The sequence below is a fragment of the Rhinoraja longicauda genome, chromosome 37 (genome assembly GCF_053455715.1).
Source record: "Rhinoraja longicauda isolate Sanriku21f chromosome 37, sRhiLon1.1, whole genome shotgun sequence".
NCBI lineage: Eukaryota > Metazoa > Chordata > Chondrichthyes > Rajiformes > Arhynchobatidae > Rhinoraja > Rhinoraja longicauda.
The window spans coordinates 3168322-3181482 of record NC_135989.1 but is presented as its reverse complement, the minus strand read 5'-3'; the positions used below and the strand labels follow the sequence as shown (position 1 = coordinate 3181482).

At 47.3% G+C, this 13161-nt stretch overlaps 1 protein-coding gene across 1 annotated transcript in view; it reads left to right on the top strand.

Annotated features, from left to right (window-relative positions):
• The window catches only part of LOC144610725 (tetratricopeptide repeat protein 39A-like), a 104433-nt gene that overhangs the window by 75031 nt on the left and 16241 nt on the right, over window positions 1-13161 (top strand). Inside the window, exons 9-14 of the mRNA XM_078429643.1 lie at window positions 1668-1776; window positions 4145-4212; window positions 6584-6643; window positions 7457-7618; window positions 8457-8548; window positions 10702-10819. Coding sequence (XP_078285769.1) covers window positions 1668-1776; window positions 4145-4212; window positions 6584-6643; window positions 7457-7618; window positions 8457-8548; window positions 10702-10819 — 609 coding nt within the window. The remainder of the gene's footprint in view (window positions 1-1667; window positions 1777-4144; window positions 4213-6583; window positions 6644-7456; window positions 7619-8456; window positions 8549-10701; window positions 10820-13161) is intronic.

Genomic DNA, 13161 nt, shown 5'->3' with positions numbered 1-13161 from the left:
TGTACCTCGCTCGGTACACGTGACAATAAACTAAACTAACCTCAACCGTTTATTGGTGGAAATTAGCTTTAAAAATTATTAAAGGGTTTTAAGTTGGGGAGCAGGAAGAGGAGTAAAGAGGCTTTGTCTTTGTATTCAGGGCTGAGGGATTTTGTTGGGGGTGAGTGACATTTACTGCAGATAAGGCATCAGTGGTTGATCTGGAAGCAGAATGTGGTGGCTCAATGTGAGCACAGTGAAAATGTTGCCCCTCGGGTTCCTATTAAATCTTTCTCCTCTCACCGTAAACTTCTGCCCTCTGTTTCTCAATTTCACTACTCTGGGTACAAGTGCTTTCACCCTTTCTGTTCCCCTTATGATTTTATACACCTCAACAAGATCATCCCTCTATGCAGACACAAGGAACTGCAGATGCTGGAATCTTGAGCAAAGGACAAAGTGCTGAAGGAACTCGGCAGGTCAGGCAACATAGTCACAGAGCATGGAAATAGACTCCAGTCCAGTTTGTCCATGCCGACCAAGTTGCTAGCCCCATTTTTCCGCATTTTGCCCACATCCCTCCAAACCTTTCCTATCCATGTATCAAAAATGTACCCAGCAAGTGATAGGTGGATACAGGTGAGGTGCGTGTTTGATAAGCAGATGGTTGGACAAGTGGCAGAGATGAAAAGACAAAATGTGTGAAATGAGGAGGGAAGAGGTGTGAAATGTGAAGCCAGTGGAGAGGATGGGGAGGGGGAGGGAGAAGGGGAGAAATGGATGCGGACCCCAGTAGGACAAGGGGGAGGGGGGAGGGTTGTTTGTGGGCTAGCTATCTAAAATTGGAGAATTCAATGTTCATACCATTGGGTTGTAAGTTATCCAAGTGGAATATGAGGTGCTGTTCCTCGAGTTTGCATCTGGCATTGGAGGAGGCCCAGGATAGAGGTGCTGAGGGGCAGTGCACTACTGTGTCACCCCGAGCTGAATAGAGGGACATGGGCCAAATGCAGGCTGGAATACTGTCTACCTCTTTGGTGACCCTTGGACTATCCTTGATCGGACTTTACTGGCTTTACCTTGCACTAAACGTTATTCCCTTATCATGTATCTGTACACTGTAAACGGCTCAATTGTAATCATGTATTGTCTTTCTGCTGTCTGGATAGCATGCAACAAAAGGTTTTCACTGTACCTCGGTACACGTGACAATAAACTAAACGGAACTGAGTGTGGAGAGGCATATCAGTCAGTCAGGAGAGTCAAGAGTGTTTTATTCTCATTTGTCCCAGATAGAACAAGGAAATTCTTACTTGCAGCAGCACAACAGAATATGTAAATATAGTGCACTGTAAACAATATAATAAACGAGAGAAAAAAGTATATGTATACAGTATGTGCACATACTTGCAAATACATTATATAATAGATCATATATATATATATATATATATATATATATATAATGTGCATATGCACGCATACGCACACACATAAAAAGCAAAAAATAATAGTGCAATAATAACAATAATAGTCGATGTAGTTCAGAGCTTATTTGAGGTTGTTATGTTTAATAGTCATGGATGAGTCGGGCCGGAGGGCCTGTTTGGGTGCTGTATGACTCTGATAAACTTGGTTGTTGACCAGAGGATGTGGGGCTGAACTGACGGTGATTAATTTTCTGACAGGAGTACGGTCTGTCCCAGCTACACGACGGAGCGACGGCGCCCAACCTACGAGCCATCCTATGCGCGATGCTGCTGCTCTGCTACTACACATTCCTCACCTTCATCCTCGGTAAGAAACATACATAGAAAATAGGTGCAGGAGTAGGCCATTCGGCCCTCTGAGCCAGCACCGACATTCAAAATGCCAGATCATCCAAAATCAGTACCCCGTTCCTGCTTTCTCCCCATATCCCTTGATTCCATTAGCCCTGAGCTCTATCTAACTCTTGAAAACATCCAGTGAATTAGCCTTCACTACCTTCTGTGGCAGAGAACTCCACAGATTCACAACTCTCTGGGTTTCCTAATCTCCGTCCTAAATGGCCTACCCCTTATTCTCAAACTGGACCCCGGGTTCTGGACTCCCCCAACATCAGGAACATTTTTCCTGCATCTAGCCTGTCCAATCCCTTAAGAATGTCCTTCTAAATTCCAGTGAATATAAGCCCAGTCGATCCATTAAATTCCTGTGAATATAAGCCCAGTAAGGGCGCGGGTCAGGTCTTGCCGTCAAAGTTGCTTCCATGTCCTTGTATGAGGGCTTTAAGGAGCTTCACCTATTAGGGCACTGGGCCTGTACTCGCTGGAGTTCAGAAGAATGAGGGGGGACCTCATTGAAACTTACTGAACAGTAAAAGACTTGGATAGAGTGGATGTGTAGAGTATGTTTCCACTAGTGGGAGAGTCTAGGACTAGAGGTCATAGCCTCAGAATTAAAGGATGTCTCTCTCCTTTATGAAAGAGGTGGGGACGGATATCTTTCGTCAGAGGCTGGCGATCTGTGGAATTCATTGCCACAGAAGGCTGTGGAGGCCAAGTCAATGGATATTTTAAAGACAGAGATAGATAGATTCTTGCTTAGTACGGGTATCAGGGGTTATGGGGAGAAAGCAGGAGAATGTGTATTGTGACACCCAGAACATTTCAATGGCTGGCTAAAGATTTTCCTCCCTGCTTTCCGAAGGGCAAGTGTCATAGATTGATACAGCATGGAAAGAGGCCATTCTGCACACCGGCCAACATATCCCAGCTACACTAGTCCCACCTGCCTGCGTTTGGTCCATATCCCTCCAAACCTGTCCTATCCATGTACCTGTCTAACTGTTTCTTAAAAGTTGGGATAGTCCCTGCCTCAACTACCTCCTCTGGCAGCTTGATTCATACACCCATCAACCTTTGTGTGAAAATGTTACCCCTCAGTATCCTATTAAATCTTTTCCCCTTCACCCTAAAACTATGTCTGCTGGTCCTCGATTCATCTACTCTGGGCAAGAGAGTCTAAGCATCTACCCGATCTATTCCTCTCGGGGAAATGGGAAGGGGTTTAGAGGGGGGTTATTGGGAAAAGGGGGAGTGGGTTCTGAGGAAGTGGAAGAAAGGGGAAATTGGGATGTAGTAGGTGGGGACTTGGGGGCAGGCGGTGACGGTAGTCATGGATTCTATCAATGGCAATCCGCTGCATTTGCACTGATTATTGATCGAGGCGTACCCTTGATTGAACTTTAACACGGGAGAGTGAGTTTTCCTGGACCTCAACCCCTCAAACAGTCCAGTGTATGATCGTGTTCTAGATGAACAGTGTCAACATTAGCAGAATTTGAAAATATTGTGTAAAAATACAATCTTGAGGGGAGTTGATAGGGTGAATGCACAAGTCTTTTCCCCAGAGTAGGGGAATCAAGAAACAGATGGCATGGGTTTAAGGTCAGAGGGGAAAGGATTAATAGGAGATTTAATAATGGGCCGAAGGACCTGTTTCCATGCTGTATCTCTCAATTACATCATCAATAATGCAATAAATTAACAGTAGTCATGTAAGTATGTGGGCAGTCATGGTAGCGCAGTGGTAGAGTTGCTGCCTTACAGTGAATGCAGCACCGGAGACCCGGGTTCCATCCTGAATACTGGTGCCGTCTGTACGGAGTTTGTACAAACAGTACCCGCGTGGGTTTTCTCCGAGATCTTCGGTTTCCTCCCACACTCCAAACACAGGTTTGTAGGTTAATGGTCTTGGTTAATGTAAAAATTGTCCCTAGTGGGTGTAGGATAGTGTTAGTGTGCGGGGATCGCTGGTCAGCGCAGACCCAGTGGGCCGAAGGGCCTGTTTCCACACTGTATCTCTAAACTAAACTAAACGTGGTTGATAGTTGGCATAGATTTGTTTGGCTGAAGGGCCTGTGTCCATGCAGTATCTCTAAACTAAATAATAATACAATATGCTATCAGTAGTCATACGGTTGATGGTTAGCATGGATTGATTGGCTGAAGGGCCTGTGTCCATGCTCTGTCCCTCCGTGACTCCGTGACTGCTCTCTTCCATGGAATGTCCCCTTCAAGGATGTATTTGAGCTGCCCGCCCCAGGTGAACAAGTCCATGCCACTGAGCGGTCAGGCTCTGAGGTCCTGCATCAACAAATCTTGTTTTCTCTCGGCTGCAGGAACAGGGGAGGAGGATGTCACGGATGCTGTGGATTTGCTTCAGCCTTACCTCACTCAGTACCCCAAGGTAGGAGCCCAGCCGTCGCTGCTGGTTTAACCCTGGTGTCCTGTCTGCAATCTGATCTCTTTCTGGACAATGTCTAATTTGTTTTCTGAATGAAACTGGGTTTGGTAAGCCCTTAATGGCACAGTGGCAGAGTGGGTGGAGCTGCTGCCTCACAGTGCCAGAGACCCGGGTTCGATTCAGACCTCTGGTGCTGTCTGTGTGGAGTTTGCTTGTTCTCCCTGTGACCGCGTGTTTCCTCCTGGTGTCCTCCCACATCCCAAAGACGTGCAGGTTTGTAGGTTAATTGACCTCTGTGAATTGCCCCCAGTGTGTAGGGAGTGGATGAGAAAGTGGGATAGCATAGAACTAGTGTGAACGGGAGATCAATAGACTGCACTCGGTTTCAATGCTGTATCGCTAAACGGGACCTGGATCTCTGGTTTGTGTTCAGCCTCTTGATCAATGGAAAGGTGCTGTCGCTAACTCTTATCCCTAATATGCAGCCATTTCTTAGATGACGTGCAATAGATGGAACAGTTGCTAATTCGACACAAAATGCTGGAGTAACTCAGCGGGACAGGTGGCATTGAAGGAATGGGTGACGTTTCGCGTCGGGACCCTTCTTCAAACTGAGAGTCAAGGGAGAGGGAAATGAGAGGAAGGGTAAGGTGTTAAAACGAGAGATCTCACCTTACCCTTCCATATCTCTCGTTACCCTCTCCCCTGACTCAGTCTGAAGATGGGTCTTGACCCGAAATGTCGCACATTCGTTCTATCCAGAGACGCTGCCTGACCAGCTGATTAGTCCTGCAATTTGTGTCTATTTTCGGTGTAAACCAGCATCTGCAGTTCCTTCCAACGCAGTTGCTAATTAGTGGTCACACAAGATGAATCACCAAAGCATCTTGTCCACCATCCTTCTGTCCAGGAAAGGGTGGCAGTAAACACTAGGATTCACCATCTGGGACATGTAACTGGGAACGAGGTAAAAATAAGAAGAAACTGTGCCTGCTGCTAACATGAAGGGCCAGATTTAAGATGATCAGCAATGTTTCACAGCCTAGAAAGAGGCCATTCAGCCCATCAGGCCTATGGCAGCCCACAGGACCACTCGCCCATTAAATACCCTGTAAGACTGTTGGACTCGCACAATAGGGAAACTGATCTTTCAGCACAACTTGTCCATGCAGACTAAGGTGCCCCATCTAAATTACACCCATTTCCCTGTGTTTGGCCCATATCCCTCTAAACCTTTCCATGTACCTGTCCAAACGTCCTTTAAGTGTTGTTATTGCACCTGCCTCAACTACCTCCTCTGGCAGCTTGTTTCATATACCTATCACCCTCTGTGTGAAAATGTTGCCCATCAGGTTCCTATTAAATCTTTCCCCTCTCACCTTAAACCTATGTCCTCTAGTTTTCAATTCATCCTCATGATTTTATACGCCTCTATAAGATCACCCCTCAGCCAACTGCTCTTATTGTCTCTCACAAGCTCATTAACTCCCTCCCCCCCCAGTTCTCTTAATTTACAGCGGCCAATTCACTGACCACGACGACCATAAGGGTGGAAACTGGAGTATCCAGCTCACATGGTCAGAGGGAGAACGTGCAAACTCCACAGAAACCGCTCCAGGGGTCAGGTTCAAAGCCTGGATATTTGAACCAAGAGGCAGCACACCATAGCCTCCAGTTCCTTAGAAATCTTAGGAAGTTCGGCATGTCCCGAACAACTCTCATCAACTTCTACGGATGCGCTGTGGAAAGCATTTTACCGGGAGGCATCACAGCACGGTTTGGGAACCGCTCCATCCAAGACCGCAAGAAATTGCAGCAAATTGTGGACGCAGCCCAGACCATCACACAAACGAACCTCCCTTCCATTGACTCCATCTACACCTCACGTTGCCTCGGCAAGGCCAGCAGCATAATCAAGGACCAGTCTCACCCCGGCCACTCCCTCTTCTCCCCTCTCCCATCGGGCAAAAGGTACAGAAGTGTGAAAAGGCACACCTTCAGACTCAGGGACAGTTTCTTCCCAGCTGTTATCATCAACTGAACCATCCTCCCACAACCAGTGAGCGGTCCTGAACTACTATCTACCTCATTGGTGACCCTCGGACTATCTTTGATCGGACTTTGCCGGCTTCACCTTGCACTAAACGTTATACCCTTATGTATCTGTACACTGCGAATGGCTCGATTGTAATCATGTATTTTCTTTCCGCTGACTGGTTAGCACGCAATAAAAGTTTTTCACTGTACCTCGGTACACGTGACAATAAACTAAACTGAACTGAAGCAATGGCACTACCTGCTGCACCAGCTTGCCGCCCTGTGACTTTCTGATTTACGATGAGAGGATAATGTGCTGTCTTTTATCTTCCTGCAGGGTGCAATATTCCTGTTCTTTTCAGGAAGAATCGAAGAGATTCAGGGCAACCTCGACAAGGTTAGTTGTCTGTGATGTGGATGTGGAGAGCATGCTTCCACTAGTGGGAGAGTCTAGGATCAGAGGGCACAGCCTCAGAATAAAAGGATGTAAACATTTAGAAAGGAGATAAGGAAGATTTTCTTTAGCCAGAGGGTGGTGAATCTGTGTAATTCATTGCCACGTGCGGCTGTAGAGGCCAAATCCATGGGTATTTTTAAAGCGGAGATTTATAGGTTCTTGATTGATTGGTAAGGGTGTCAAAGGTTATGGGGTGAAGGCAGGAGAATGGGGTTGAGAAGGAAAGGTAGATCAGCCATGATCGAATGGCGGAGGAGACTCGATGGGCCAAATGGCCTCATTCTGCTCCTATGTCATGGTCTTATGTTGCAAAGAGTGTGGACGTTTTCTGAGTCCTCGAGGCTAACCAGGGTGAGGAAGGAGATAGTAAAAATGCCCAGACATCAGCTGGGGGAGGAAGGCTGCAAACCTGCACGTCTTTGGAGTGTGGGAGGAAACCGAAGATCTCGGAGAAAGCCCACACAGGTCACGGGGAGAACGTACAAACTCCGTACAGACAGCACCCGTAGTTGGGATGGAACCCGGGTTTCCGGCGCTGCATTCGCTGTAAGGCAGCAACTCTACCGCTGCGCCACCGTGATGCTGGAGTTCATCCGGTAGTTTGTTTTCTGCTTGACAAACAATCAAATCTTTGGTCAGGCTGCATTTGGAGTATTGTGTGCAGTTCTGGTCGCCCCATTACAGGATGGATGTGGAGGGTTTGGAGGCCAGAGGGGACTTTGTGGTAAGACGGTGTGTTGTGTTCCCCCACAGGCGATCCAGAGGTTTGAGGAGGGGTGTGCTGCTCAGCAGGCCTGGAAGCAGTTCCACCACATGTGCTATTGGGAGCTGATGTGGTGCTTCACCTACAAGCGGCTGTGGAAGATGGCCTACTTCTACGCAGACCTCCTCAGCAAAGAGAGCCGCTGGTCCAAGGTGAGGGTGCACTTGGGGGGGTGAGGCAAAGGGGAACATCAACACTGAGAGAGGCCCTTCAGCAGCTGAAAAAGGGGCTCAAAGTAATCCCAGCTGCCGGTACAAGAGTTAAGATTAGACACAAAGTGCTGGAGTTACTCAAAGGGGTCGGGCAGCATCTCTGGAGAAAAAGGAATAGGTGATGTTTGGGGTCGGGAACCTTCTTCAGACTGAAAGTAGAGGGGAGGGAAATAGAGATAGGAAAAAGCCTGAACAAAGTAGGGCCGGCAACAGATGAATCTGCGGAAGGAATGGATAGACGATGTTTCCCAACCTTTCTTCAGCCTGATTGGATTAACACGGGAGTGTAAGAAAATAACTGCAGATGCTGGTACAAATCGAAGGTATTTATTCACAAAATGCTGGAGTAACTCAGCAGGTCAGGCAGCATCTCAGGAATGGGTGACATTTTGGGTCGAGACCCTTCTTCAGACTGATCAGACTGATTCAGTCTGAAGAAGGGTCTCGACCCGAAACGTCAGCCATTCCTTCTCTCCTGAGATGCTGCCTGATCTGCTGAGTTACTCCAGCATTTGGTGAATAAATACCTTCGATTAACATGGGAGATAGTTGGAAAGGAGAGATAGGGATGGGGCAGGACCTGACAAGTGATAGGCGGATACAGGTGGGGAGTTTGATTTGCAGATGGGTGGAGTAAGCGACAATGGCTAAAACTAAAGGCAGGCAGGCAGGCAAGTTGGTCGGTATGGATAAATGAGGTCTTTTGCATGCTGTGTAATTCCGATTCGATGACTATAAAAGTCAACCAGTTAAGCTGGTTTGTGCTGTTGTCCCTCAGGCAATGTATGTCTACATGAAAGCAGCGTATCTGAGTATGCTCCCCGAACACGAAGCAAAACCCTTTGGAGACAACGAAATAGAATTGTTCAGGTGGGTTGCATTCTCTACCACACCATCTCCTCCCAACAAGTCCTGTTGTCCCCATTCACCTGTCCTTCTATCGCCGCCTCCCGACCACTCTCTGACTGATCCTTGCAGATACTGAAACTCGTTGGAAAATTGATGAGGTTGATCTTGTTTGGCAAAAGGTTTTTTAGTTTAGTTTAGAGATACAGCGCAGAAACAGGCCCTTTCGGCCCACCGGGTCCGCGCCGACCAGCGATCCCCGCACATTAACATCATCCTACACCCACTAGGGACCATTTTTACATTTACCAAGCCAATTAACCTACAAACCTGTACGTTTTTGGAGTGTGGGAGGAAACCGAAGATCTCGGAGAAAACCCACGCAGGTCACGGGGAGAACATACAAACTCCGTACAGACAGCGCCCATAGTCGGGATGGAACCCGGGTCTCCGGCGCTGCATTATGTTGTGACCGGCAGGTTTTGCTCCTGACCGCTTTGTATCAGACTTTAGATTTTAGAGAGACCCTCGGACTATCTTTGACTGTACTTTACTGGTTTCATCTTGCACTATTCCCTTATCATGTATCTGTACACTGTGAATGACTCGATTATAATTATGAATTGTCTTTCCACTGACTGGTTAGCAGGCAACAAAACCTTTTCACTGTACCTCGGTACACGTGACAATAAACAAAACTAAATTAAAAAATAAACTAAACTATTTAATGGAAATTGTATGGGAATGGGCCTTTTGGCCCACTGAGTTGCACCGATCAGTAATCACTCCGTACACTAGCACTATCCTACACAAACTAGGGACAATTTACAATGTACAGAGGCCAACTAACCTACAAACTTCTACGTTTTTGGAGTGTGGGAGGAAAACCCACGGGGTCACGGGGAGAACATACAAACTCCGCACAGACAGCACCCGGGGTCAGGATTGAACCCAGGTCTCTGGCGCAGTGAGGCAACTACTCTACTGCAATGCTGCTACTAAATAAAGGAATGATGGGTTAATGGAGGAATCTGACCAGCTTGGCACAATTCACACACAGGCTATTTGGTATGGTGGATTTAACCTGTTAGCACCCAAGGTCGGGATTGAACCCGGGACCTCAACATGGCTGCAGCTCTCCAAAAGCTTCAGTGAGCAAGATAAATTAATTTATTTCTTAAAATGACGACTCAGACTCCGCTCCAACCTGTTGGGGATTGTTTTGCCCAGAGGGACTTGCTGGCGAGTACAGTACAGTGCCAACTATCAACCACCCAGTGGCACTAATCCTGCACTAATCCTACCCTTTGCTTCCCTTTGGTTGACAATCCACTGCAGAAATTGCCCCAAAGCTGCAGCTGAGTGTTGGAATTTGGGAATCTGAGTTTAGTTTAGTTTAGAGATACAGTGTGGAAATAGGCCCTTTGGCCCTCCAAGTCCGTGCAGTCCAGTGATACCCACACATTAACACGAGCCTACACACGCTAGGGATAATTTACACTTACACCAAGTATACAAACCCAAGCCAATTAACCTACAAACCTGCACGTCTTTGGATTGTGGGAAGAAATCGAGGATCTCGGAGAAAACCCACGCAGGTCACGGGGAGAACGTACAAACTCCGTACAGACAGCACCCGTAGCCAGGAAAATGTGTGCAAAAGGAGGGCCCTGTACTTGCTGGAGTTTAGAAAGTTGAGGGGGGAACTCATTGAAACTTACAGAATAATGAAAGGCATAGATAGAGTGGATGTGGAGAGAATGTTTCCACTAGTGGGAGAGTCTAGGACCAGAAGCCACAGCCTCAGAATAAAAGGATGCACCTTTAGAAAGATGAGGAGGAATTACTTTAGTCAGTGGGTGGTGAATCTGAGGAATTCATTGCCACAGAAGACTGTGGAGTCCGTGAATTAATATTTTTCAGGCGGATATTGATAGATTCTTGATTAGTACGGGTGTCAGGGGTTATGTGGAGAAGGCAGGAGAATGGGATTGAGAGGGAGAGATAGATCAGCCATGATTGAATGGTGGAGTAGACTTAGTGGGCTGAATGACCCAGTTCTGCTCCTATCACTTAATCATAATCATACTTTATTAGCCAAGTATATTTTGCAACATACGAGGAAACTTATAAACCCAATGATCTGTTTCCCTTTCCTCCCTCCCCTTGCAGGACAGGTCCCCCCAACTGAAACAGAAGATCGCCGGCAAGTCGCCTCCCACCGAGAAGTTTGCGATCAGAAAGGCCAGGAGGTACAAGTCTAACGCTCCGGTGAGGTTGCCGGTGCCAGCTCTGGTGAGTCCCACACCGCGGCCCCACTGGGCCACCCACACAACTGGGAGGCCCCTGTACACGGCACTCACCCTACCCGATTGGTGCGAGGTCCAGGCCAAGAGTGTAGCATCGCACGGGAGAAGGAAACAGTGGAGGGGTGTCTGGACTGTGGGAGCACTCTCATAAGTTAATTAGTGATAGGAGCGAATTAGACCATTCGGCCCATCGAGTCTACTCTGCCATTCTATGGACCATTTGGCCCATCTAGTCTACTCCGCCAATCTATCTTTCCCTCCTGAAACCCATTCTCCTCCCCCTAGATTTAGCCACAGAATTAGATTTAGCTCCAAAGGCCAAAGGATCCAAGGGATATGGGGGGAAAGCAGGAATGGCGCACTAATTTAGATGATCAGCCATGATCATATTGAATGCTGGGGCTGGCTCGAAGAGCTGAATGGCCTACTCTTACACCTATTTTTCTATGTTTTGATGTTTCTGTAAACCCTGACACCCCATACTAATCAGGAAAGCACAAGTGTCCCATGTGTTTGCCAGACAGGATGTTTGGAAGGCTGTTGCCAGTGTGGATTGTGAGCGACCAGGAGATGCACTCTGGTTGCAATCTGGAGCAGGAGTGACAAGTGTGTTCCTGCCCAGGATCCAACTGGGGACATTTCATGTGTGAGGCGAACGGGAAACCGCCACGTTTGTAGTAGTTGCTGAGTTGGTCGAGCAGACAAATGAAGAAGGAAATATCAAAGGTTCAATGGTCAGTTTATTGTCACGTGTACCAATTAAGGTATAGTGAAACTCGAATTACCATATAGTCATACTAAAAAAAGCAACAAGACACCCAACTACATAAAAGTTAACATAAACATCCACCACAGCAGATTCCTCACATTCCTCATTGTGATGGAAGGCAATGAAGTCTAATCTTCGTCCTCTTATTCTCCCGCTATCGGGGCAGTCAAACCATCCGCAGTCGGGGCGATCGAAGCTCCCTCAGCTGGCGGTCGAAGCTCCCGCGTCGGGGCAGTTGAAACTCCCGTGGTTGGAGCTCCCCGAAGTCGGTCTCCAGCAGAGGCCACCAGCTCCTCGATGTTAGGCCGCAGTGCGGATGGAGATACGATACGGAAAAAAATCGCACCTCCGTCGAAGAGATTTAAAAAAGTTAACCCCCCGCCTCACATGAAACCAGCTAAAGATACACGAAAACATACATTTAACACATACTAAAAAACAACAAAGGAAGGGGCGAGAGCTAGTGCCACCTGGTGGTTATATGTCAAGTCAAGTCAAGTCAATTTATTTGTATAGCACATTTAAAAACAACCCACGTTGACCAAAGTGCTGTACATCTGACCAGGAAAAAAAAGAAACATACAGTGGCAGGCAGCCAAACACAACGGCGCGGCCATCTTGAACAAAATGTTAATTCAATCACCCACAGTCCAACAATAAAAGCACTAAACAGGCACCCAAAATTACCAACCCCCAAAAACCCCCCAAAACACAGTCCAACAATAAAAGCATTAAATAGGCATTCAAATCACACACCCCAAAACCCCCAAAAACACAGTCCAACAATAAAAAGCATCAAACAGGCACTCAAACCACCCAACCCCAAAAACACACAAAAAAGAAACATCCATCAAAGAAACATCCATCACAGTGAGTCTCCTCCAGTCCTCTCTCTCCTCACTGTGATGGAAGGCCACAATGTCTTTCCCTTCTCCTGCTGTCCTCGCCCGCAGTCAGGTTGTTGTGGGGGCATATATGGTGTAGGAGGGTCTCGACCCGAAACGTCATCCATTCCTTCTCTCCAGAGATGCTGCCTGACCCGCTGAGTTACTCCAGCTTTTTGTGTCTACCTTTGGAGGGATATATGGAATAGGTACATAGGCCCTCTTAAGTCTGATTGTAATCATGTATAATCTTTCCGCTGTCTAGATGCATCAACAACAAAAAAAAGCTCTGTACTGCTGTACACGTGACAGTGAACTAAACTGACCATCTCTGCCTTAGAAGGCAGTGGAGGCCAAATCTCTGAGTGCATTCAAGAGAGAGCTGGATAGAGCTCTTAAGGATAGCGGAGTCAGGGGGTATGGGGAGAAGGCAGGAACGGGGTACTGATTGAGAATGATCAGCCATGATCACATTGAATGGCGGTGCTGGCTCGAAGGGCCGAATTGCCTCCTCCTGCAACTATTGTCTATTGTCTATCAACCACCCCACCAACTCTAATTCTACAGGACAGTAATCCATTTTATTCTCCCCACGTTCTTCAACCCCCACCCCCCAGATTCTACCACACTAGGGGACAATTAACCGACCAAAGCACGTCTTTGGGGTGTGGGAGG